This window comes from Ziziphus jujuba, chromosome 10, assembly GCF_031755915.1.
Source record: "Ziziphus jujuba cultivar Dongzao chromosome 10, ASM3175591v1".
Taxonomy (NCBI): domain Eukaryota; kingdom Viridiplantae; phylum Streptophyta; class Magnoliopsida; order Rosales; family Rhamnaceae; genus Ziziphus; species Ziziphus jujuba.
The window spans coordinates 24,381,094-24,408,322 of record NC_083388.1 but is presented as its reverse complement, the minus strand read 5'-3'; the positions used below and the strand labels follow the sequence as shown (position 1 = coordinate 24,408,322).

The window sequence follows — 27,229 nt, the reverse complement described above, 5'->3', positions numbered from 1 at the left end:
TATAGTAGTTGTTCTTTTTGTTCCACTACTAGTTTATTTCTATAATGTCCACCACCCACAGATCTACTATTAAATTCGGTGAGATATGACCCAATTTTTGCATTTCTACTTTATTTACATGATATTACTCCGTGTCAGGGTTTTGATATTCATCATAATGGAGAAACCAGAATATTGACCAGGCAGTTCAGTTAAAACAAGGAAATAAACAGAATCATAATATAATATCCTCGGGAAAAGAGATGCAAATAAAAGTTTCTCAGTAGATACACATGTGAAATTTCATCCATATCTAACAGACATTGCGGACAAAAAGAGATCATCGGGGTTTAGTTTTAACATAAAGTCACATTGCATCAAAAAATAGTACACGTTTTTTTTTTTTTTTTTTTTTTTTTTGGTTGGCTGAGAAAAATATTAGACGTACTAATTGAGACACAGGGTGAAAGTACATGGATCACGGCTGATTGTTGGAATTTACCCAAAGTACAATATTTAAGACCAAACTATTTTCAGCGCTCCTTTTGGTGGGATCCTAGGCAGAGGCCACTGTGGTCTCTACCCTTCCACCGATTCTGTCTCAGCTTCAACACCAGAATTCTCCCTAGCATGCCCATCATCATCATCACTTGCTGCTTCTTGGCTGCCATGTATGGTTTGGTAAAGTTCTGTCTTAAGCAACATCATTCTCATTGGTCAACTCAGCGGTGGTTGTCTTATCGTCGTCCACAGCATCAACCGAGTCATTAGCCATCTTCTTGTCCTTTGCGATCACCTTGTCCGAAACGACATCCTCCACACGAATAGAATCCTGAACTGCAACCGTCTCAGGAATAATTCCGTCTGACCCAGAGACTTGACTATCAGAACCTTGGAAACTATTGCCTCGGACTAATTTTGTGTGCTCTCCTTCCATAGCAGAAGACATATTATCAGGTAGATTCACATCTACGCCCAGTTTCACATTCTCTTTCTCAACTGTAGCATCCGTAGAGGTTGCAGTGCCCGAATAAGCATCTTCTTGCATAGCATCCTTTTGCTCACCAACAATTACATCATGAGATGGGCTGACGGGGGGTGTAGATCTACCAAGCTCATTTGCAGTGTCTAGCTGCTCAGGATTTTCCATGCTCTGTGCAACTGTTTTATTTTTTGCAGCTTCAGCCAACTCCAGATCTCGTTTCTCAGCTGCCATTTCTTCTTGTCTTTGTGCTTGCACTCTGTATTGGTCCATTAGATGTTGCATCCTTTCTAGCTCCACTAAGAGATCTCCATACCGACTTTGTAAAGTTTTCTCAAGATCCTTTTGCTTCTGAACTTCTTCCCAAAGATTATTTATACGATATGAAGCTGCTAATTGCTCTTGCTTTTGTAAAACTTGGAAGCACTCAAGTTCTTTTGCAGCAGTATCCATCTGCTTAAAAGTATCCTCAATTTGTGGCCAAAGACTCTTTTTAGCCCGCAACTGAAATGTAAAAAACTAATATTTTAGTAATCTAACCACACGTTTTGAGAACTTTAATTACACATATTTCCTATCACAGAATTCAGAATTGTAATAGGATATGCTTTAGTCATATTTTTAACATGAACTGGAGGATAATAATGCTCGAACACGTTAAGAATCCAAGGTAGAGAAGACAAAGTGACACAGGTAAGATGAGTCATTTTCTGACATTCAATTTTGGCATTGCAGTTTTATTTATGGACTTCACAGGGAATTCAAATATGACTATCATCTTGTTTTAGTTTATAAATCAGTTCTTAATTCAAGTTCTTAAACTTCGAAGCGAGTCTTTCTTAAGAGTGGCGACATTATTTGGAAATGGTGTAAAGAACATTATTTAAAATACATAAATTATTAACTCCACTTTCTTTTACACTCTCCAAAAGCATTTAGTCAATAGAAGTCCTGTTAAAAAATTGCTCAAGCATAGGATGAAACTGCAGCCAGAAAAAGGTAATCCACATATTAATAACATACCTCATAACCATCTGTGAGAATTCTAGCCTTCTTCTCAAGGCTTGCAGCCTTCTTAATATCATCATCAACCCTCTTTTTCACATTCTCAAATTCATTCTGCAATGCTGCTAGTTTCTCCATGTTTCCAGCAACACTTGAGAGACCATAAGCATTGCGGGTAGGGAAGTACATGAGGTCATTTAGGCAAGTTTTGTGTGCTTCAACAAATTCATCGAGTGACTCATTCTCATGACCCATTGCTACACGGAGATACAGAGCCTCTTCCTTAACTAAACTGTCAGCCTGGTAACAAAAGTGATCATTAAGATTTAAGAGTTTGCATATGGTTTTCAACTATATTTCAGGGGCACATAAAAACAATAGTCCAGATAAATAACCAAAAATAAAAAAAATAAAATAAAAAGGAACAGCATCAGATAACTTCAGAAACTGGCATCATCATCAATTAAAATCCTACATGCGCTTAATTACAATATGGTCCAACAAAAATACTGAGCACACAAATAAATTTATCTAGCGAGCTAGCATCTAACATAAACAAAGAAAATATAATAAATGTAGTAGGGGCTAAATCCCTTTAAAAATGGTCATTCAAATATGCTTAAATTTTATAAACTGATGCATTTGAATCTCCTCAAATTCCTTTCTCGAGGCCACTAATTCATATGCTATTTTGAAACAATAAATATGTCAAATAGATGAAACTCACCTATCCAAATAGATCAAACATGCTCAATGGAAGAAGCACCATTAAACAAACTGAGATACATATTATATAAAAGAAATAAATAATTACACAAAAAAATAAAACTTGAGACTAATGTGACATGTATAAGTCTAAAGAGGCAACAACAGAACACAAATGAAAACAGAGAACTAACAAAGACAAACCTCTTTCAGCTCATCTTCTTCAAAATCTTCTATCTCGGGGACAGAAGCGGTAGAACCATTTGCAGAGCGCTTAAGAGCTTTCTTTTTCTCTTTATTCACTTTATCATTAAGTGGATACTTTGCATTATCATGCTCTAATAAGTTAAGAAGCTCTTTTCTAACCATTTCATCAGCCTGTTCAATCAAAGTAGGAGGCACAAAAGAACTTTCATCTGCTCTCATCAAGGAATTGCGAATTAGTTCCAAGGAAGCAACGGGAGGTCTAGGAAGCTCCCTCTGAAGTACTTTTGATCTCTTTCTAAGCAATGCCTGCTGTCGTGCTTCTTCCTCTGCTTTCTCTCTTGCTAACCTATCTGACATATCTTCTTCAATTTTTTCTTCTGGTTCCTCATAATCTTCTAGAATAGGCTGCATGACTATCTGGTACTCATTTTTCGGCTGTGGAAGATTACCTAATCCTGAACGCACATTCCTTCTCAAATCAGCTTGTCTTCGTAGCTCAAGTTTTGCACTATCATGTAAATCCATATCTTCATTGATATGGAGCTCATCTCTGATGGGAGTACCTTTTGGTGTCATGCCAAAAGCATAGCCATCCCTTGATGGTGTCATGCCAATTCTAGGAGTAAGACCTGCAGCTCCAGGTGTTGCAGATGGAGTCAACATAGGATTTGGTGTTTGTATCTCCCTTTTCTTGGGAGTAACCCCAGAAAAGTCAGAAGGATGCAAGTCTGGATTCTCTCCTCCTAATAATGGCGTCTGAGACTCTCTCAACCTGGCAAGATTTTCTGCTTCCATCATGATAGCATCACCCTTACTGACAGGTGTCCTTTGTGGAGTTCGCAAAGGTGTAATCCCCTGCCGTGGTGTCTGAGCATAATTAGCAAGAAGAGCACGTGTTGCACCACTCCCTTCAGTGACTTCCTCACTCCCTGCAAGAAGATCACTAGCATAACCCATCTTTGCAATTTCTTCCAATTCATGATCTGAAATCTGGGGTGCAGGGAGCATCAATTTGGACCTCTTCCTGACTGTTTCAGGATCATTTAATTTGTTGGCTTGCAGTATGGCTGATGGAGCATCCTGCCTTTGTGCAATTTTATTCTTAGCAATATCCTGCTTTCTTAGTTGTGCTTCCATATCAACCCTTCTTTTCCCTTCAAGTTCTTCAATGGTGGTTGGGAACTTCGGCTGTTCCACAACTCTATCTTCATCAGTAACATCAAAAAAGCCTGGAGGTGGCTTCTTTTCAAACGGAATTTCTGCATTGTAGTCTATTCCCTTTCTTTTCCTCTTTCGCTGCCTCGTATCAATGCCGGCAGCCTTTAGTTCTCTCCTCTTCTGTAAAGAAGCAAGCCTCCTTGCCTCTTCAAGCTGTTTCTCCCTAGCTTTCCTTTTTGCCTTCTTTCCTCTTGTGTTGGCTAACCGAGCTCGTGCCTCTGAAAGCATTTCCTTCTCATCCTCATCCATATCAACAGGATCTGGCCGTGCGGGTTTTGATTCAGGATTTGGATCAATCTCACCAGGCCGTAATTTCCGCGGGTCATCACCTGGTTCATAGTTGTCATCCTTAACACAGGCTGCATCAAGAAGCTTCTCATACCGCTCAAGACACTGCGATGGAGTGCGGCCGACGATTGGGGCAATAGTTCTCCACTGTGTGGGCATGAGTTTTGCAAGATGAAGCAGCTTTTCATCCTCTTCTCTAGTCCACTCAGTCTGCAAAAATCCATTGAAATCTAATTATCAGTCTCCACATGTATGAAAAAAGAAAATGCGAAGTAATGTAATCTAATTATCATAAGCTTAAACACACTATCTTTGTATACTAATTCCCCACGCTGGTGCAATAGGAATGAGAAAAATAAACGGTTTTCAGCAGATACAGAGAACAATGAAGAAGTTTCAATCACCAAGACTTTGTTACAGCACCTAATATATATTAGTCATTATATAATTGGGATTGTAATTTATGGTTTTGGTTTTAGGATTTCTTGTTTATGGGATTGGTCCTTTGCATTTAGGTTTAATTTTTTTTTTTTTTTTTTTGGGTATTAGTCAATGCTCTAATTTTCTGATGTTAATTATGATAGATTGTTTCCAATATAGTTGTTTAATGGTTAGTCTATTAAGTTCTGTGGATTGTATATGGTGGGCATTCAGAAAGTATAATTTTTTCAAATTAGCAATCTTTCTCCTAGGTCATTATAGAATTACTAGAAACCAACAGGAACAAAATGAGCTTCCTAAGAAAGTAAAAGCATATGCAAGCAATCATCTAGAAGATCTGAACAAATTATTTCAAAGAGAGAGGGAGAGAGAGTACCTTCTTGATGGAAGGGTCGAGCCACTCGTACCAGCGAGCTTTGCACTGCTTAGCAGATTTGCGAACCAAAAGGGAAGAGATTCGAGCCCACTGGTTTTTACCATACTTCATAACCGCCGCCTTAAGGATCTCATCCTCGGTGTTCTTCCAAACACCGCCCTTGATCATAATCCTCATCTTGACCCCTTTTTTTTCGACGACGCTCTCTCTGGTTTTATTCTAAAAGGGTTTCCAACAACCCCAGAAAGAAGAAGAAGATAATGACGAAGACGAAGGGAAAGTCAAGTAGACATGCAGACACAAAAACCCTATCTAGCGCTTAGGACTTGGAAATTTGAGAGTGATGACCGCCAATTAAACCCTACCTTCCTCACTGGTCTCTCTCCATCTTCTCTGTCTGTCTTCGATTTGGCACTACTTCATTTTATTCCTCTATTTTTTTTTTTTTTTTTTCCCCCACATAAATATATATATATATATATTTTGAAGAACAAATATATATTGTCATCAATTTTTAATTTTTATCAAACAAAAATAATAATATATATTTTAATAATAAAAATTATATTTGTGCCAATGAATGATAATGACGATAGTAATACTTATCTATTAGGAAAATGGCAGATGCTTTTCTGTATATGATAACAAACGGGAATTGAAAGCGGCAAGTAATCTTTTCAAAAAGCCAGGTTTTATTTTTGGGATAAATATAATACGATAATATGACTTAGTAAGTTTATAAAATTATATAATTTGTTAAATGTTTTAAAGCATTTTAAAAAAAAAAACTCTTTTCTCTGTTTGTAATTCATTGTTAAAAAATAATCAACCGGATGTTTAGAATATATATATATATATATATATATATAAAAGATTTTTACAGTAGAGATTGTATCCAAAATCAATATCGATTTTATTGTATATATATATATATATATATATATGCAATAAAATGGATATTTTCTTCCAAAAAGCATTGATGTTGAATGCAATCTTTCTCTCTCTATATATATATATATATATATATATATATATTTTATTTTATTTAAAAGGTAAAGGCAATAGGATTGATTAATATATATAGACATAATTTTGCTAAAAACATGCTAGACCCAACCATAATGTAAGCGTTTCACATCAAACAACAATTGCAAATATGTGAATTAATGTTTACATATAAAAAAAATTCTTACATCCCGTCTCCAGTCTCATAATAGACACCCGATTATCTGGTTTTTTTAGTGAATTAAATCAACTTCTAATTTATATTATTACTAGTAAACATGTAAAAATCTAGAGCCTGATATAAAATAACAGTGAAACAAGAAAACCCAGACTGTAAGTTAAAACCAAAAAAAAAATTAACAGCCAAAGAAGCATATTTTAGCAAATAATACAAAATGGAGACACGGCATGGAATGTTATGGCATTGAAATAACATAGAGAAATAAATGAGGAGTTTTAAGTAAAGTTCTTTTTATATAGTTTTCTTTCTACATCAGCCCCAAAGCAACTCCAAAACTAAACATATCATCCAGTATTGATGAATCAGTATTTACAAACAAATTTATAGCTCCGAAGAACACCATCTCATTTGACAAAACTTTGACAGCTAAAGAGATTCACAGAGATTAAAATCAGTACATCCCATCATGATAACTTGGCTTGTTTCTCTCTAGATTTGTTGAGCAGATTCATCACCGATAGAAGGATGCCATAATGTATAGCATGATGGCGCTTGATGTGGTAACTAACAGTTCCTGCAGTCATACCAAATTGTCACAAGGGAAAACACCATATAATTTCTACCACAAAGAATGTAGGAACCTGGAATTCCTTAATGCATACTATTCGTGTGATCATGTCTTGTCACTATTTTTGCAGCTTTGGCAGCCATTTTTATTCACCAAAATACTTCAACATGGAGCTAGTTTAGGAGATATGCAAAGAACATATAGAAAACCTAATGTGTGGTTGTACTTTTAAGAATGCTTGGAACAGGAACACACAGAAAACCTAATGTGTGGTTGTATTTTAACAATGCTTGGAATAGCTTAGGTTATGCATTTGGTAATAGGATAATGCCATATCAAAACTCGATGCTTTTCTTCAAATAAAATAAGTAAACCAAATAAAAGCTTCTGTCATATGTACCAAAAATTTGAAAAACCATTATGATAAGGAACATCATTATGAATGCTTTAGAGATTAGAAAATATGTAAGCCACCATCTGATTTACTGAATTTCTGTTAATTTTACCTCTTCATACAGAATTCCATAAATCATGCCAAAAGCAATGTTAGTACCTGGTTATTGTAAAGGGAAGCAGGAATGAAACTACCCATAAACTCGATCAAATTTAACACACCAGTGTATGCCTGCAAAAGCAACCAAAATAAGATACAATCAGAAATATAAACGAGAACAATAAACTATATAAAATATTAAATGAAACATGGATGTCTTTTTATTGACTAAATTGTGCAGTAGCTTTCCATGTGGGATATTTTTGGCGTCATTCTTAAAAAGAGAATACCTTACTGTTTTACTAGATAAGGGAAGAGAGAAAGAATTTCAGGAAATTTTTTTTAACACAGAAATAAGTTTAGAACCTTAATGTGACAAAAATCATAATTTTGAGGGTCTTCTCAACAAAGACATTATAGCTGTCATAAGAGCTTTGATGCAAACAAAGTAACAAACTACACCCCTGTGAAATTTATTAATGGACAGTGAGGCGCAATGTTTGGAAACACATTGCATCTGACTACCTCTGAACAACAAGGTATCAAGAAGGCAAACAAGATATCATACCAGAGAAGCAACAGCAATGCATCCAAAAACTAGTGCAAGAGAACGAAGTAGCCTTTTCCCCATACGCAGCCCCCTCCCTGGATCTTCACCATCTTCCTGCAGCCATGTCAGTTTGAATATTAACGATCTAAACACTTCAAATGGTTTTAACATAAAAGTCGATATATGTTCTTGCATGTGATGCCACAGAAAATGGGAAAGACAGTCGTAGTTTTTACAATGTGACTCACTGTATATGTTGGTGTTACAGGAGGTTCAAACGATTTCAACTTCTCAAAGATTCGATATACAAATGCAAAAGTAAGAAATTGCAAAGGTTTATATTCAGCATTGCGCTTGATAAGAACCCAAGCTGTCTGCACAAACAAGTGTGTTAAATAAGAATGCAAAAATGGAAGCAGAAGAAAGCAAAAGAGCCATAGGTTATTAAGAAACATGAAGTACCAATTTACTGCAAGATGTAAGGCTGCTAAAACAAGGCAATTTGCCATGCCAAATGATTGCAAAAATAAAATTGTAGAATCACACCATATGCACAAGGTGAAAAGCTCAACCTCTAGGTTTTCAGTTAACTGATAATTTCTCATGGTATTATAACAAGAGTCTCTGTGTCAAACCCTAAGATTTCTCATTTCCTTCTAAAGTCAGCAAGGGCCTACATATCTGGGCATAAACCTCATTGCTTTCCAAGTCCTTAGTTTTACTTACAAAAACAGCAGATATTGCCAGGTTGATACGCATATCTTGTACAGAGGACTTTGTGAATCTGGAAAGAAATGATAATTCAGTAAAAACAACATATAACAGCACCAAAAGCCTAAAAAATAAACTGTTAAAAATAGTTTCTACATCAGATATATCGTGGTCTCATGTTTTAGTAGAAATCCATAAATGGAATGCATCGAATCAAGACAGCTTGTTCACAAAATATATCAATAAAAGTACCTTGGGCCCCATGGTACAATCGGCTGCTTATCAGCATATTTAATGTCCTTGGAGACCTGCACTTTATAAGTATCCAGTAATGATAAGAAATACCAGGTAGAAAGAAAGATAATTAATCACCTTGAAATTGTGAAAACCAGCAAAGAGAAAATTTGTAGAAAGCATGAAAGAAGTACAAACAATTTGCCAAATTTGGACAACTCCAAAAAGATTTCAAATGTGAAAACCATGAATAAATTTTTGCATAATTATTTTCATACTGAAATAAGCAGCATGTAGTTCTCACACAAGTTTTGAAACAAATTTGACATTTCCACCACAATTTTGAAAATGTTTTGTGTCAAATGCAAATGGAACCAACAGAAAATAAGTAACAGCAAATTAAGAAACCATTAATCTTCATTACATTGAAAATATAAATCAACTGATATAAACTCCCACACCAAAAAAAAAGTAATATTATTTAAAAGGATGGTTGAATATATAATAGATGTATGAACTAGTGTAGCATAGTTCAACCAAAAGAATAGTCATATGTTAATAGCAATTATTCAAATCTTTTTTATCATAACAGTTATTCTTTTCTCTTCTTCTTCCCCAAAACCCCCCACCCCTTTTTTTTTGGGCATAACTATAATACTATGGTTAAAAGAAGTCCAAACATCACAAAATCATAGATAACTCCATCCTTGAATTCCAGAAACTTATGGTGAAAGCATAAGTATCATAAACTGTACCTTCATTTCACCAAATGTGACACCCTTTTTCCGATTGTGTAATTGTGCCATCATTAGTTTGTCATATGCCTTCTCCAACTGCAGAATTCAACATATAAATTATTAAGATATCATTACTTTGAGCAGCACATCCTCTGTAAGTGGTAAGCCAAGACTTTATTCATATGGTGGGGAGAGAGAGAGAGAGATTGAGTTGTAACCTACTCTGGCAGCAGTTACTTCATCACCTCTCCTCTCAGCGTCCTTGAGTTTTCTTGTATAGACTAACTTGATTTTGTCAAAACTCTCAATTGGGTTGACACCAAGAACCTGAAAAATATGAATATTAAAAGTAAAATAAATGTGAATCAATAACAAACAAATACCAATTATTTAGTCACTTACAGCAACAATATGAAGGTTGCATAGTGGATGCAAGATATGTGCCAAATTACCTCATATGGATTGAAGTTACTATCTGGGTTAGAACTTCCTGCTGCAGATGCGGCAGCACTAACTACCCTTTGATTCCGTGGTAATGTTCTAGCAAATCTGATAAATTTAACACCCTGCTGCTGAAGTTATACGTTGAAAAGCACGGATAAACCAATAAGCGAGAATAAAGTTCCTTCATGAACAAAATGATCATGACCGTGTATACCCAGCAATAAGAATTATGTCATGAAAGCTTTCATAGAGTTAGCTTTTATATCAAAATTTTAAATTATATAATAAACATTATAAATATGAAAGCAACACCAGGATATATCCTTCATCGGATTTTTTTTTTTTTTTTCCTTCTTTTCCAATATAATCACTATGTAACTGGTTTGAGGTACGAAAATAAGTTGAATAAAATTCTTAATCACGGAATTCAATTGCTGAAGATGCAATATTAAAAAAACTAAGAAAAAAAGGCTTCAAGCAATTAAGCATTACAAAGCTCCAAAAACCTTAAAAAAAGAAATAAAAAATTGAAATAATGTTGTTAATTGACTTCCCACTGCTCCATAGCGACTAAACAAGTAATTGGGTTCCGAAAGATTGCAATTATCAACAACTTTTTTACCCACACAAACTTACACTTAGAGAAAAGTTTAAATCTTTTCATTTTATTTGATACAGATATACAATTCGTTTCACAAAGGATAAGGGAAAAAACAGTTAAACCGTGAAGATAAGCGGCATTGTATTAAGCAAGAAAGAAAGTGGGTTTGAGAGAGCAATGTTACCTGAGGAACGGTGATGGGAAACTCGCAAGTGGACGCTGGGAATTGTAATTGAAATGGTGAAGATGAAGTTTAGGGTGGTGAAAGGCATTTGAGATTGCAAAAGCCATTTTCTCTCAAAAGTCTTAAAAACTCCGTAGAAAGATGGAACTTTGAATCCCTGTGACTTATAATTTGGGAGGGGGGGGGTTTAATAGGGTTTTGGGAGGCTCAAAGAGATAGGTTTGGCGAATTGGGGGAATTGGAAAATTGGGGATTGAATTTCCAACTTCTCACGTGTGAGATAATGGAATTAAGACATTGAAATTTTCACCTTGAAAAACAAATCCTCGGTACAAATATAACAACAGAATCCAAATTTGTGATTAATTTAAATTTGGTAAATTTTCAAACAAGAAAAAAAAAAATTGTATATGGAGTAATTATTAAATAATTTCCGGTTTAATATAAATCATTTATTTAAAAATATATGTGATGAGCATTAATTTGAGAAAATTTCATACAGAGACAATTTAGACGATTTTTATTTTACTTTTTTTATTTTTGGCTAAATTTGAGACAATTTGGTTTGGGGATGATTTTGTATTTTTTTTTTTTTTTTTGGGAGAGTGGGGGGATAATCATATTTTTAGTATTTTGTTTTTATGTTACTTTTCTGTCTCTTTGTTAACAACTATTTTTATTTTTATTTTTTGGTTTTAAGTTCCTCAATTCATTTCCCCCCCCCCCCAAAAAAAAAAAAAAAAAAAAAAGATAGAAAAAAGCTCCTCTATGATATATACTGCTTTTTCTTGTTCCCAAACAAAACATTATGTTGTTCGCGTGGCCTAATGGATAAGGCGCTCGCCTCCGGAGCGGGAGATTGTGGGTTCGAGTCCCATCGTGAACGATTTCTTTATTTTTCCAAATTAATTAAATTAAATGATTCCGACGGCTTTAATAATTAAAAGTAAATAGCTTTTTGATGCCTAAGTAAGCTCTTGGTTCCCAATTCCACGGCTATACATAATATATAATGAAAACCCTTTCTCTTGCTTTTGGCCAAATCTTCATCTCCCTCTGTATTTAATCTGCAAAATTGCAAAAGAATTATAAAGAATTTGATATATATATATATATATTGCTAAAAATTAAAAAAAAAATTATGATTTAATTATTGGATTGTCTCCTAATGTTTAGAATCTACACATGCATATTTATAATAATAATTAAAAAAAAAAAGAAAAGAAGAAGAAGATCTAGACACGTATATCTCTAAGCGTGCCTATAAAAACAAAATGCTCTTCAGCAATAGAAGTCTTTTTCTATAGAGTTCAGCTCTCATTCTATGAATTTCTTACTCCTTTTTCTTTTGTTCCTTATGGGTTCGAGCTAGAAAGTAAATTGGAAAGAACTTTCTTTGGTAATAGGACTGGGAAGAACTTTTAGTTATATGCAAAGGTTAACTTCAAATATTTATTTGTGCACTACTAGAATCGAGCTGATACACGATGCAAGTAATGCGTTACACTAAATAAACAGTGACGCATTTGACGGAGTCACCAAATATTCTATCGCGAAATATGTAAGACAACGGACGACGTATCATAACAGTCGCCTATTAACACTTTTTAACGACGCACATTTAATTTTTAGCGACGCATACAATAATGTACTTATAGCGACGCATAAAATAGCGATGCTTTAGAATATTGGCGCTAAAACTTTTTAGCGACATTCTCATAAACCATCGCGAAATATTTGTGTCGCTAAAAATTCATTTGAATAGCAACTCATGCATTTTTAGCGATTCATTTTTTTGTCGCCTATTTAGCGACGCATTATGTTTTAGCGACGAATTATGTGAGTCTCTTTTTTAGCGACCCATATTTTTTTAGCAACTATTTTTTAGTGTCTCCAAATTAGTGACTATCCGTGTTTTAGCGACAAATTATAAGAGTCACATATTTATGAATTTTTAACGACGCATTTTCTCATTTAGCGACATATGCAGCAATTAACTTAAAGGGACTCATTGATTTAGCGACGCTTTATGAAAAAGTCGTTAAAAATTTATTAGCGACGTTTTCGTTTAAGGTTGCTATTTATTTATGTCGCTAAAATTGGAAAAATACTTTTAGCGACATTTTGTTTAGAGTCGCTAAATTGATTTTATTATATGTCGTTATATATTTTAGGCGACTTTTTAGTATCTTAATGAGTCGCCATTTCTTTCATATTTTTTTAGATTTATAATTTTTAATTTTTAAAAATTATTAAAATATAAAAGTAATTATAATACCAAAAAACCCAAACTAGCTTCGTCCAAAATAATTAGAATATAAAAATTTAAAATAAATACTTGTTCATAACAAAACAATTATCAATATAATTAAATATCATCTCATTGACATATTTTTACATATGCATACTCATTGAGATGGAAGTTGATGTCCTCGTGTTGATGATATTACACCCTCATACTGCATATGGAAAAATAAAAAAATTTATTAACACTTACGCAAAATAAATTAATAAAAACTTAATCATTAATAAATTAATTTGTAATTTGGTAAATAAAAATTTAATGAATATTTACCTTCTTAAGATTTGGCGTGGTACATTTCTCCTAATTAAAGTGGAAAACACATAAGAAAAAAACACATAATGGATAAATAAATATTACTTAAAACATAAGTTAATAAATATACGTATCAATTTATTTAGAAGATATTGTTTATCCATATCCCCTCACAGTCATTACGAACATAGCCACTATCACATTTATCCTCATGATCATTTTCATTAACACTTGGCAATTGTATGGCAAATGGATTGTGAGCCATTGTAGTATCGCCAAGAACATCTTCTTCAACCAATTCTTTTTCAACAAAAGTACAATGTCGTGGTGGAGTTAAAACAACAGACCATCTCGAATCAAATTGATCTTCAACATAAAATATTTGTTGAACTTGTGAAGCCATGATGAATGGGTCAGATTTATATCCAATTTTACTAAAGTTAACACATGTAAACCCCTTCTCATCAACTTTCACACCACTGCTTCAACCCAATCACACTTGAATACTGGAATTCGAAACATAGTGTAATCGACGTCCCAAATCTCTCTTATGATCCCATAGTATGCCATCTCAGCTAAAATTGGGTTATTATCCTTAGCACTAGCAAAATGCTCACTTTTGGCAATAACTTTGACACCACTATTCTGGGTGACCCTCTTATTATCCATATTTATAGTGTTGAATTTAACCCTTCTAATGACATATCCTTCATGTTTTGTTACCACCCATTGCGGACCATGGGCTAACCATCTTAATGTTTCAGAAACTGTGTGATTAGGTTGACTTCGCTCTTGTGCAATCTAGTCAATTGAAAAAAAATATGAAAAATTAAAGCTAAAATAATGATATTATATATTGAATATTTAACTTTCCCATATCTTATCCCGTAACCAGTACATAAATGTACGTTTGTGTTCGTCTTGAAACCATTTTGCTTTTTTTCCTCGATTTTTTTTTGCTTGACTTCAAGACTTCAAAATGAATACTAAAACAAATAAAAGTTGTTGTAATTAATAAAAATATCCAACATATCAACTTATTGATGCATATTAATATATTCAAAATATCAACTAAATTATACATGTTGATATATATATATATATATATATTAAAAATATCAACTAATTTATACATTAACATGTATATATGCACTTGACATACGGTTCCACTTCTGGTGTATTCGAAAGTACACATCTATGGACTTGCTCCCAAAGTTGTTGATCAATTGATTGATTTTTTCCACCTTTAATGGGGGCACCAACATCATCCTTATCATTTAACTTTTGATATCTACCAATTGGGTTTCCAACTGCATCTAATCCTCTCTGAAATTCACTACAAAATTCAATCACTTCTTCACATATGTAACCCTCGGCAATACAACCTTCTGGCTGATTTTTGTTTCGAACATAACTTTTCAATACTTTCATGTACCTCTCAAACGGGTACATCCACCTGAAATGTGTTGGTCCACATAATCTTACCTTTCGAACCAAATGTACAGTTAGATGAACCATTACATCAAAAAATGATGGTGGAAAGAATTTCTCTAAAAGGCACAAAGTTGTAACAACATCATTTTGAATATTTTCCAATTCAGCAACAATGATAGACTTCTTGCAAATTGCATTGAAGAAAAAACAAAGTCTTGCAATTGCACGTCTCACATGTTTAGGAAGGATTGCACAAATTGCAAGAGACAAGAGTTGTTGTATTAATGTATGACAATCATGAGATTTCAATCCTACCATCTTTAAGTCCTCCATTGAAACAAGATTCCTAAAGTTTGAAGAATAACCATCTGGAACCTTTAAGTGCGCTAAACACTTACAAAACAATCTCTTCTCATGCTTTGATAATGTATAGCAGGCCGGTGGTAGGAAAGTTCGATTTCCTTGAGGCTTAGGGGCCAAGTCTTTCCGCAAACCCATTTCTTGTAAATCTAAGCGAGCATTAACTCCGTCCTTCGTCTTACCAGGAATATTGAGCAATGTACCATATATGCTCTCACAAACATTTTTCTCAGTATGCATGACATCTAAATTATGTCGCACATGGAGAAATTTCCAATATTCCAATTCAAAAAAAATGGACTTCCTCTTCCAACATTCTTCAGAATCAACAGTCCTTTTCCTCTTGTTTGAGTTATCAAATCTCATTGCATTAAGCTTATCTAAGATTTCTTCTCCAGTCAACGGTTTTGGAGGCACTCCAAATTCTTGAAATCCATTGAAAGCCTTCTTTTGCCTTCTATAGTGATGATTTGGAGGAAGAAATCTTCTATGCCCGGTAAAACTCATTTTTTTTCCATGCTTTAGCCTTGTAGCAAAAGTATTTTCACTGCAAATTGGACAAGCATAATATCCCTTCACCGCATGACCGGACAAGTTACCATAAGCTGGGAAATCATTTATTGTCCATAGCAACACTGCCTTCAAAGTGAATTTCTCTTGACGGTAAGCATTGAAGACCGTAACACCCTCATTCCACAACCGCTGCAGGTCTTCAATTAACGGCTCTTGTATACATCAATTTGATTTCTGGGTTGCTTCGGTCCAGAAATTAGAAGACTTAACATCATAAATTTCCGCTTCATACACAACCAAGGAGGAAGATTATACACAACCATCATCACAGGCCAACAACTATACCTACTACTCAACATATTATGTGGATTAACTCCATTGGTCGCGGTCCCAAGTCTCAAATTCCTATCTTCGGATGCAAAGTTTGGCCATAAACGATCAACCAACTTCCAAGATGGAGAATCCGCAGGGTGTTGCATTTCCCCTGTCTTAACCTTTCTCCCATTGGCATACCATGTCAAATTCTTAACCATTTCAACACTACGAAACATTCATTTAAAACGCGGAATAATAGGAAAGTACCATAAAACTTTATTTGGAATATTGCTAGCAACTCCATTCTTATCAGTTTTCCATCTAGCAGATCCACATTTAGGACATTCATTAAGGTCCACATATTCCTTCCTAAACAGAATACAACTTTTATGACATGCATGAATCTTGATGTACTCCATTCCCAAAGCACTCAAAGTCTTCTTAACATTGTACATGGAGGTTGGCAACACATTGTCATTTGGCAACATCTCGGATAACAATTGCAACAGTACATCAAAGCTCTTATCAGAATATCCATATCTTACCTTTAAGTTGTACAATTTAACCAAGGTCGACAACTTGGTAAATTTGGTACAACCTAGGTACAAAGGTTTCTCCGCATCCTCCAATAAGGTAGCAAATTCATTAGGATCATTATCAAAAGTTTCTAATGCAGCACGGGTCATGTCTAAGCTATTGAAAGCCACGTCTTCCTTACTACTAATATCATTTTCATTATATTCTACATTAATATTCCCAAAATGAGAAGATGGTCCAATACCATCAGCACATGACTCACCATGCCAAATCCATTGCCGATAGTTGACATCAAACCCATTCCAATATATATGGCCTTTAATATCCCTAATAGTATGGATTTTCATATTCCCACATTGCATGCAAGGACACCGTATGGCATTACAATCATTGGCATTCTCCATGCTAAATTTCAAAAATTCACTCACCCCCTTAGCAAAATCGCTTGAGGTTCTATCCTTTGTTATCCACGATTTACCATTTCAAACAATATCAAACAATATCACAAAAAAAATTATCGACAAAAGCAAGATTAGAAAACCCATTGCAAACAAATTATCGACAAAAGCACGATTAAGAAAACCCATAGCAAACAAATTATCGACAAAAGCAAGATTAAGAAAACCTATCGCAATCAAATCATCGACAAAAGCAAGATTAAGAAAACCCATCGCAAACAAATTATCGACAAAAGCAAGATTAAGAAAACCCATTGCAAACAAATGATAGACAAAAGCAAGATTAAGAAAACCCATCGCAAACAAATTATCCACGAAAACAAGATTAAGAAAACCCAGCGAACCTAACCTTCGATTATAATAAATAAATAAATAAAAAATAACCCAATCCACCACATGTCACCGCCAATCATAAAGCGAAAAGAAACTCACCGAAACCATGGAGACGAAGAAAGAAGAAGCTAAGCTAACCACGAGGGTGACACAGAGAAATCCAACTTCCAGATAGCAACGAAAGCAAATGGAAAATTAAACACGAAATATCTCACTCTTCAAGTCTCTTTTAGATTGCTTCCAATTCTAACACCCATTATGAAGTGTACTAACACATATTTTGTGAAAAAAAATTGTATTCAAAATCCCGCGTAAAATTTGAAAACGCGCCAAAAATTTTAAGAAAATGGATAAACAGGCAACGTATTGAGATACACTGTGTCGCTAAAGGATAAACAGTTTCATAGATGCCCTTGTAATTCTTTTAAAACAAAAAAGTTTCTCCAAGTACTGTTTATTTCCTTCTTAAACTTTTGGTAATAACTTTAAAATTGTAATTTTTCGTTTAAAAAACTAGATGATCTAGCGACTCATTGAGATAATTTACATATAAAATGGTCGCCTTATCCAATACTAATTAAAATTTATTTTTTAATTTTAGTTATTTTTTTTTAAATTACATCTAAAAATATTTCCACATAGCAACACCAAGTCAACTAATCTAAAAATAGAAAACAGTTCTATCAATGCTCTTTTCAATTATTCACATATATGAGTATACACAAACACAAAAACACATCTCATGACATAATTTGAGATAGGATATAACAATTGTAAATTGATCTAAAGCAAGGACCCATAGTCCAATTGCTTGAAGTAAGTATGTTCAACGAGTTGCACTTTCATGTTTTTGGCTATCAGTGATAGTTTATTTGAACTCAAATAAAATAATAGATTACATTTGCTTCTTCATTTCAAATAACAAGCGACGCATTAAAATATTTATGCGTCGCTTATGAGCAAATAATTTGTTTTTTTGGGTTTGTGACCTTTCTGTTTAATCAATATGATATTCTTTCAGCATCAAATCACCAGTGAATATATTTAAACAACATAAACTAGGGTTTTTTTTTTTAATTATAAGTAATAGGCGACGCATAAAAATGATTCTGCGTCGCCTATAAGCAAATATAATTTTTTTTTTGTTTTTTTTTTTTTAACTCAATCTGATTTTCTTTACAACATCAAATATCCTGTGGAAATATTTAAGCAACTTATTAAATGAACATTTTTTTTTTGTTTAAATCATGGTAACAGGCGATGCATAAAAGAATTTATGCGTCGCTTGTTAGCAAAAATTATGATTTTTTTTTTTGTATGTGTGATCTTTCTGTTTAATCAATCTAATTTTCGTTCAGCATCAAATCACCAGTGAAAATATTTAATCAATTTGATTTTCTTTACAACATCAAATAACCTATGAAAATATTGAAGCAAATTATTAAATTCACATTTTTTTTTAAATTCATGGTAACAGGCGACGCATAAATACTTTTATGCGTATTTATGCGTCGCTTGTTAGCAAAAAATATATATATATATTTTTTGTGTGATCTTTCTATTTAATCACTTTGATATTCTTTCAGCATCAAATCACCAGTGAAAATATTTAAACAATATAAATTAGGGTTTTTTTTTTTAATTATAAGTAATAGGTGATGCTGAATCACTCTTATGCGTCGTCTATAATCAAATATAATTTTTTTTCTCTTTTTTTTTTTAACTCAATTTGATTTTCTTTACAACATCAAATATTCTGTGAAAATATTGAAGCAAATTATTAAATTAACAATTTTTTTTTTAAATTCATGGTAACAGGTGACGCACTTGTTGGCAAATAATATATTTTTTTTGTGTGTGATCTTTCCGTTTAATAAATTTAATTTTCTTTCAGCATCAAATAACCAGTGAAAATATTTAAACAAGATAAACTAGGGTTTTTTTTTTTTTTAAATTATAAGTAATAGGCGACGCGGAATCACTCTTATGCGTCACCTATAATCAAATATAATTTTTTTTTTGTCCCTTTTTTTTTTAACCCAATTTGATTTTCTTTACAACATCAAATATCCTGTGAAAATATTGAAGCAAATTATTAAATTCACATTTTTTTTTTATATTCATGGTAACAGGCGACGCATAAATACTTTTATGCGTCGCTTGTTGGCTAATAATATATATATATATATATTTTTTATGTGATCTTTCTGTTTAATCAATTTGATTTTCTTTCAGCATCAAATCACCAGTGAAAATATTTAAACAAGATAAACTAGGGTTTTTTTTCTTCTTTAATTATAAGTAATAGGCGACGCGGAATCACTCTTATGCATCGCCTATAATCAAATATAATTTTTTTTTTGTCTTTTTTTTTAACTCAATTTAATTTTCTTTACAACATCAAATATCCTATGAAAATATTGAAGCAAATTATTAAATTCATATATATATTTTTTATATTCATGGTAACAGGTGACGCATAAAGGTATTTTATGCGTTGCTTGTTGGCAAATAATATATATATATATATATATATATATATATTTTTTTTTTGTGATTTTTCTGTTTAATCATTTTGATTTTCTTACAGCATCAAATAACCAGTGAAAATATTTAAATAAGATAAACTATGGTTTTTTGTCAGGACCCGTCCAAAATTTCTCATCGGAACCCTAGACAAGCCCTGATCCCAGGGAAACCCTACCGGACCCTCCAATGAAAAATCCGGCAGAACCTCTCCTAAGGGATGGACTTACCACAAATTCCTGCACTGAAAACACACTTCTATAAATATCCCTTTATTCCTCCCACAATACTACAAATTGATTCCGCAAATTTCAGCACTCCAAAATAAATAACAGTAATCCAGTGCATAATAAATACATAAGTGTCCCATACAGTATACCGAGCTTCATGAAGTACTACTAAGTATAGAATACAACAAGAGTGAAAGAAGTATTACAACTGCAATAAAAGAAGAACAGGGTACTTCACGAACTAAGACAGCGATGAAGATCAAGTCTGCTCCGGATGAACTTCGACAACCTGGTACCTAGAGGAACGGAATTTAAAAACATGAGATGCTAATCATCTTAGTGAGTGACCCTATCTACTATACAATTATAATACCACGGTAGTAAAGTAGATAATAATAATTAATTGGAAATAATAATTTCCCTCAAAACCCTTACAATTCTCTCGGTTGGAAAAGTTCCCATTTTTAAACCTTTTCACAAAATCCTTTGTTCGTATTCCCCGAAAACCAAGACATCAATTAATTCACTAAATATCAAATAAAATATAATAAGTCAAGCATCCAACATTTATAATTAAAAGAAATTAATTTATTGGATAAGTAAGTAAAGGGAAAAATTAAACCGATTTAAAATCCCCAATCAAATAAATACCAGAAACAGTAATAATTATATTTTTAATTCCAATACAATTTCAAAATATTTATTTTAAAATCCAAGTTCTGAAAATCACTTGATGCACCCACTATATACCAGTGGCGCCAACAGTACCCAGCGTCCTAAGGTACGGCCAGACAGGAGGTTATAGAGAGAAACCAGCATACAGTCGCGTGGCGTCCCATCGCGCCGCTGCTAACTGATGTCCCGGCCATGGAGGGGCGGCCTACCCTCATCCGATGGCAACCACAGGACAACCTCATAAAATCACCTGCGTGCTACTCACACCCACCTGCGCTCTAATCACATCCGTGTGCACACTAACCATATCACATATAAATAGAACACTAGTACGTGCACGGTGCATCTAATTACGTGCACCAGGTGAGTGACCCAGCTTCAAATTAATTTCGGGAATTTATTTGACTGTGTGTGAATTGTGTTCTTGGATGGTGGCTGGCGCGTGTGGGCAATGGGTGGCCGGAAAAGATAAACATGGGAGAGAGAGAGAGAGACGGCTGGTGGGAGAAAATGAAGGAGAAGGAAGGAGGAAGAAGAAGAAGAAGGAGAAGGGCCCGTGCCCTTTTTTCCCACGTGGGGAAAAGAAAAAAAAGAAAAAAAGAAAAAGGAAAAGGAAAAGGAAAATAAAAAGAAATAAATTAAAATTAATTAAATAATATTAATAATAATATTATTATTTAAAATAATAATAAAATACTATGATATTACACATGGTTGACATGTGGCTTCTCAACATGGTGACACATGGTCACCTTCATTAAGTCACACGTGGCACATCGTTACACGTTCAAAAATAATATTAAAATAATACAGTATTTGAAAAACTCTACAGGTCCATAACTTTCAAACCACATGTCCAAATCGGACGTGCCGCTAGTCTACGGACTCGTATCGACGAGCACTTCACAACCATGCATGAGTCAAAGCTCAACCTTGCATGAATAAAAAGTCAACTCCGGCACCCCTTGGATAGTTTGGACCTCAACTTGTTTTGCTCATAACTTTCAAACCGTAGCTCCGTTTTCAACGTACTACTAGTCTACGAACTCGTGCCAACGTGTACTTCTTAACGGTGCCTCAGTCAACCAAGAATTCCAACCGGGTCAAAAAGTAAACTTTTGATCCCTTGGTCAACGGTTAACCTCGATCAATGTGCAAAAATTCCGACATGGTTCAGGACGGGGTGTTACATTTGTTTTTTTAATTATAAGTAATAGGCGATGGGGAGTCACTCTTATGCGTCGCCTATAATCAAATATAATTTTTTTTCTTTTTTTTTTTTAACTCAATTTGATTTTCTTTACAATATCAAATATCTTCTGAAAATATTGAAGCAAATTATTAAATTAACAAATTTTTTTTTTTATATTCATGGTAACAGGCAATGCATAAAAGTATTTATACGTCGCTTGTTGAAAAATAATAATTTTTTTTTGTGTGTGATCTTTCTGTTTAATCAATTTGATTTTCTTTCAGCATCAAATAACCAGTGAAAATATTTAAACAATATAAACTAGGGTTTTTTTTTTTTTTAATTATAAGTAATAGGCGACGCGGAATCACTCTTATGCGTCGCCTATAATCAAATATAATTTTTTTTTGTCCTTTTTTTTTAACTCAATTCGATTTTCTTTACAACATCAAATATCCTGTGAAAATATTGAAGCAAATTATTAAATTCACATCTTTTTTTTATATTCATGGTAATAGGCGACGCATAAAAGTATTTATGCGTCGCTTGTTGGCAAATAATATATATTTTTTCTGTGTGATTTTTCTGTTTAATCAATTTGATTTTCTTTGAGCATCAAATCACCAGTGAAAATATTTAAATAAGATAAAGTAGGATTCTTTTTTTTTTTTATTATAAGTAATAGGTGACGCGGAATCACTCTTATGCGTCGCCTATAATCAAATATAATTTTTTTTCTTTTCTTTTTTTAACTCAATTTGATTTTCTTTACAACATCAAATATCCTGTGAAAATATTGAAGCAAATTATTAAATTCACATTTTTTTTTTAAATTCATGGTAACAGGCGACGCATAAAAGTATTTATGAGTCGCTTTTTGGCAAATAATATATATATATTTTTTGTGATCTTTCTGTTTAATCAATTTGATTTTCTTTCAGCATCAAATAACCAGTGAAAATATTTAAACAAGATAAACTAGGACGTTTGTTAGCAAATAATTTTTTTTTGGGTATGTTATCTTTCTATTTAATCAATCTGATTTTCTTTCAGCATCAAATCATCAGTGAAAATATTTAAACAACATGAATGAGTTTTTTTTAAAAAAAATTTTTTTAATCAATCTGATTTTCTTTCAAGTATATTTATTTTTTATTTAACATTTCAAAACACTTAAAATTTATATGCTTTTTAATTTTTATAGGCGATGTAGTTTCTTCTTTATACGTCGGGCGTTCTAATTTCATTTTTTTTTTCTTTTGTATTTCCATTTTTTCTTTTGTTTGTGTCTTTAAATATTTTTATTTGCCCCTAAAATGTTTTTAATAACTATTTTTGATTCCCCAATATTCAGGAAATATTACAAATAAAATGGCATGTTATTCGATGGGCTTTCTTTTCAACAATTAACCCCAAGTACAGATACTTGAGAGTTGGAAGCAATCTAGGAAGTATGAGAAGATTTTGAAGGATCACGCTCTCATTAGGCATTCGTGTTTCTTTCAAGGGTTTGAAGGATTTTGTGGGTTTCTTTCCTAAATTTCAAAGTTCCTTCTTCCTCTGCTTCTTCTTCTTACCGGTGGTTGGGTTGGAAGCACTTCACCCTTTGGCCTTCGCCGTCGCCGTCGCCATGTTCGGTGGGTCGTGTACTTCGCCGTTGCGGTGGGTGGCTAGGATTTTTGCCGTCTCGTCGCCGGGATTGGGTTGCTGGGTTTCTACCGTGCCGTCGCCGTCGCCTGCTGTGGTGGCTTGAAGTTCCTCTTGATTGCTGGATTTGTAAAGTTGTGCTGTTTTTCATCCGTTTTAGGGTTCGGTGGTGTATGTGTTTGCTGAAAAAAATATTCTGTTTGCTGGTTTTTTTTGTTTTTTTAAATATTTGTTCATTACTGTAATTTTGGTGGGTTTTATGTTGTCAAAATCATGTCTTGTCATCGACAATGGGTTAGCTAAATTTTGTTTGGAAACATAGCTATATTTATTGAGTGGGGTTCAATTGTATGTAAAGCAAAATGATATGCTAATATTTGTATTATGTGTTTATATGGTTAAATTCAAGATATAGCCTTTATAAATTGCATGGGAAATATCAACGATATCACAGATGGTGCTTTGTTGTGGGTCTTAAAATGACGTCGTTTGTACGGCTCAAAATCTATTAGTGATTTAGTCGCCGGATGCAAAGTTTGAAAATGTTAATGACTGTTAAAGAGGATAGATGTTAAGAGAAGATACTATTACTGCATCACTTGGTAAATAAATTACATGAATTTATCGTTTATTATTGTTATTAATGGTTTATTCATTATACTACACCCTATGTTCATATTGTTAGTAATATTAATTTGTGTTTATGTTTTTTGTATGTAGAATTATGGATCCTTTTAATGAACATGTCCTCTCGGATGGGGATGGAGCTGGATCACCATCCAGTGATATGGAAAGACCGAATACGTCATCCCCAAGGCGTAGAAAACGAGAGGCTACAACAATGAAAGGCCTTAGGAAGTATTTGGCGGGAAACAAAAGCTTGGAACCTCAATATAATGAGGTTGGAGTTGCTATTAACTCTGAGGCCGTTCGACTAAACAATTTGGAGGGCTCGTTGGCTAGGAGCACAATACCAATTAATATACCTAATTGGAAAGATGTGTTAGATAGGTTAAAAGATAACCTATGGGCATCAATAAAGGTACGGAGTGCATTATTGTTGAATATTGTTTATTATGAATCATATTTAATTGATGAAGATTTTATAATTCCTTTTTTGCATTTGTATGTCAGGACCCGTTCAGAATTCCTTCCTCGGAACCCTAAACAAGCCCTGATCCCAGGGAAATACCACCGAACCTTCCAACGGAAAATCCGGCAGCACCTCCCCTAAGGGTAGGACTAACCAAAAATTACCTGCACTGAAAACACACTTCAAAAATTCATCCCCTTATTCCTCCCACATTACTACAATTTGTTTCCACAAATTTACAGCACTTCAAATAGTAACAACAGTCAAATACAGTATACAGAGCATTATACAGATACAGTGGAATTTATAAAATGACAGATAAAGAAGCAATACAAGGTCGAGAGGAAAAAGGGAAGAAAAACTTTCTGAACTTCGGCAACGAACTGAGACGTTGGGCTCGCCTCGGACAATCAACGTCTCCAACCTGGACCTAGGGGAACGGAATTTAAGAGTGTGAGATGCTAATCATCTCAGTGAGTGACCCTATCTACTGTACACCTTTAATATTAATAATATACCAAATAAAAGGATTTAATTAATCAATACCGAACAATTAAATAAATAAATAAATAAACATTTGAAGGTAATACTTTCTCTCAAAACCCTCACTATTCGCTCCGTTGGAAATGTTCTCCTTTTAAAACATTTTCACAAAACCCGATGTACGTACTCCCCGAAAACCAAGGGACCAAATAATTTAATAAACAACAAATAAATAAATAAATAAATAAATACCCCAAATATAAATAACTGCAATAAATTATAATAAATAATTTTGTACTCTTTGGGGTTTGAAATTTTATCTGAAAATTTCACTTGACAATTACACCTGACGCACCACACCATATACCGGTGATGCCCTTCGATACCCAGCGTCCCGAGCACCGACTGGCGGGCGGGTTAAAGAGAGAAACCTGCAAACGGCACTTCGGCGTCCCGACAGTACCGTTGCTGAAACCATCTCCCGGCCAAGGAGAGGGGCGGCTGTGCGCAATAACAAACTTGCCTGCCCACGGTCCAATGGCAACTCACGGGTGAAGTAATAACCGCACGCTAAACCACATAATACCTGCGCGCTACCACGTGTCCATACACCAGAACACCAATACTGTATGAGTGCGTCTAAAAATAAACATTATTAACCAACCGTACCGTTTTCCCAAAATTACCGTGGGAAATACATTAAATGCACACACTTACCATCCCACATATTTTTATTTAATCAAACCGGTACGAAACATTGATAACCAACAAACCACAATTTTCTCGAAGTACGAGATGCAACCATAAAAATACCGCGGGCATAATTTATAAAATTTAAACAATATTTTCGTAAAATATTTAACCCAATTATGCTCGGAAAATCAAATTTAAAACCACGTACAAATACTACCAAAATACACTTTGCTCATGCATAATAAATTAAACCACAATAAAACCATAATTAAATCACACCACATGAGCATAATTTAAATACCAATTTAAATACCAATTAAACATAATTTATTGCCCAAAATAATTTTTGAAGGCGGGTCACTCACCTTGAGCGCGTAAATCAACTAAGATCCACCATGGGATCAATTCCATGACTCACCCGTGCTCCTAGAACAAAATTCACACACAGTCAAATAAATTAATATTTTAATCGGTAAATAATACCCGGTACCCGGGGGGTCAAACACAAACTTTAACCAAAATGGTCGAATAATATACCGAATCGAAGCTCGTGGAACGAGGAGCGCATTACCGGTCTCCATCGACCCCAATTCCGCCGGAGGTGGCGGGAATTTGGCTGGAAAGCTTCGGCCGGTTTTCAATTCCTCGTATCTCACAAACCGCTTCGAATTTTTGAGATTGGAGGTCATTTTTGAACTCAGAGGACCCAAAATAGGGGGAGAGGAGGTTTAATTTGGACTGGACCGGCCGGAATATGGCGAAATTGCCGGAAAAATTTAAACCGCCGCCACGACTTCGCCGGCCCGATCTGGGCGCGTCGCCGGCCGGCCGGCAGCCAAATTTGGCTGGTGAGCTTGCCGGTGTGTGGGCTTGGACGGTGGCCGGCGCGTGTAGCGTATGGGTGGCCGAAATTTGAAAAATACAGTGAGAGAGAGGGACGGCCGGAGGGAGAGAAAAATTTCGTGCTGGGTTTTTGATGGCTCGGGGGAAGAAGAAGGGAAGGAAAGGGAAAGGAAAGGAAAAAAAAAAGAAAAAGAAAAAAAAAAGGTGTTTTCCCACGTGGGGAAAAGAAAAGAAAAAGAAAAAAGAAAAGAAAAAGAAAAAGGAAAATAAAAAGAAATGACTTAAAATTAATTAAATAATATTATTATTTAAAATAATAATAAAATAATTTGATTTTTACACATGGTTGACATGTGGCTTCTCAACATGGTGACACATGGTCACCTTCATTAAGTCACACATGGCACATCATTACGCGTTTAAAAATAATA

At 34.1% G+C, this 27,229-nt stretch overlaps 2 protein-coding genes and 1 non-coding gene across 3 annotated transcripts; 1 reads left to right on the top strand and 2 right to left on the bottom strand.

Annotated features, from left to right (window-relative positions):
* Positions 1 to 205: 205 nt before the first annotated feature.
* Positions 206 to 5,654, bottom strand: LOC107412324 (cell division cycle 5-like protein). The gene is made up of 4 exons (XM_048469009.2): positions 5,202 to 5,654; positions 2,876 to 4,594; positions 1,985 to 2,266; positions 206 to 1,465 (listed from the first exon to the last, which is right to left on the bottom strand). The coding sequence occupies exons 1-4, from the start codon at positions 5,376 to 5,378 to the stop codon at positions 674 to 676; spliced, it is 2,970 nt and encodes a 989-aa protein (XP_048324966.2). The 5' UTR covers positions 5,379 to 5,654; the 3' UTR covers positions 206 to 673.
* Positions 5,655 to 6,653: 999 nt separating this feature from the next.
* Positions 6,654 to 11,190, bottom strand: LOC107412312 (protein CHLOROPLAST J-LIKE DOMAIN 1, chloroplastic). The gene is made up of 10 exons (XM_016020062.4): positions 10,910 to 11,190; positions 10,133 to 10,229; positions 9,903 to 10,007; positions 9,699 to 9,776; positions 8,962 to 9,017; positions 8,725 to 8,782; positions 8,247 to 8,372; positions 8,017 to 8,112; positions 7,509 to 7,580; positions 6,654 to 6,961 (listed from the first exon to the last, which is right to left on the bottom strand). The coding sequence occupies exons 1-10, from the start codon at positions 11,014 to 11,016 to the stop codon at positions 6,899 to 6,901; spliced, it is 858 nt and encodes a 285-aa protein (XP_015875548.3). The 5' UTR covers positions 11,017 to 11,190; the 3' UTR covers positions 6,654 to 6,898.
* A 532-nt stretch (positions 11,191 to 11,722) lies between these two features.
* TRNAR-CCG (transfer RNA arginine (anticodon CCG)) lies at positions 11,723 to 11,795 on the top strand. Its single transcript has one exon. It is a non-coding gene; the product is annotated as a tRNA-Arg (tRNA).
* The last annotated feature ends 15,434 nt before the right edge of the window (positions 11,796 to 27,229 follow it).

What these genes read in the sequence shown, in the direction of transcription:
- LOC107412312 (XM_016020062.4), bottom strand. Translation starts at nt 11,016, where the DNA reads ATGGCTTTTGCAATCTCAAATGCCTTTCACCACCCTAAACTTCATCTT. An exon ending in GTAACTTCAATCCATATGAG is followed by an intron (nt 10,008 to 10,132) that starts GTAATTTGGCAC and finishes CATATTTTTCAG; the next exon opens with GTTCTTGGTGTCAACCCAAT. An exon ending in TGGCAATATCTGCTGTTTTT is followed by an intron (nt 8,373 to 8,724) that starts GTAAGTAAAACT and finishes TTGTTTGTGCAG; the next exon opens with ACAGCTTGGGTTCTTATCAA.
- LOC107412324 (XM_048469009.2), bottom strand. Translation starts at nt 5,378, where the DNA reads ATGAGGATTATGATCAAGGGCGGTGTTTGGAAGAACACCGAGGATGAG. An exon ending in AAGAAGATGAGCTGAAAGAG is followed by an intron (nt 2,267 to 2,875) that starts GTTTGTCTTTGT and finishes TTTTGTTACCAG; the next exon opens with GCTGACAGTTTAGTTAAGGA. An exon ending in TTCTCACAGATGGTTATGAG is followed by an intron (nt 1,466 to 1,984) that starts GTATGTTATTAA and finishes TTTACATTTCAG; the next exon opens with TTGCGGGCTAAAAAGAGTCT.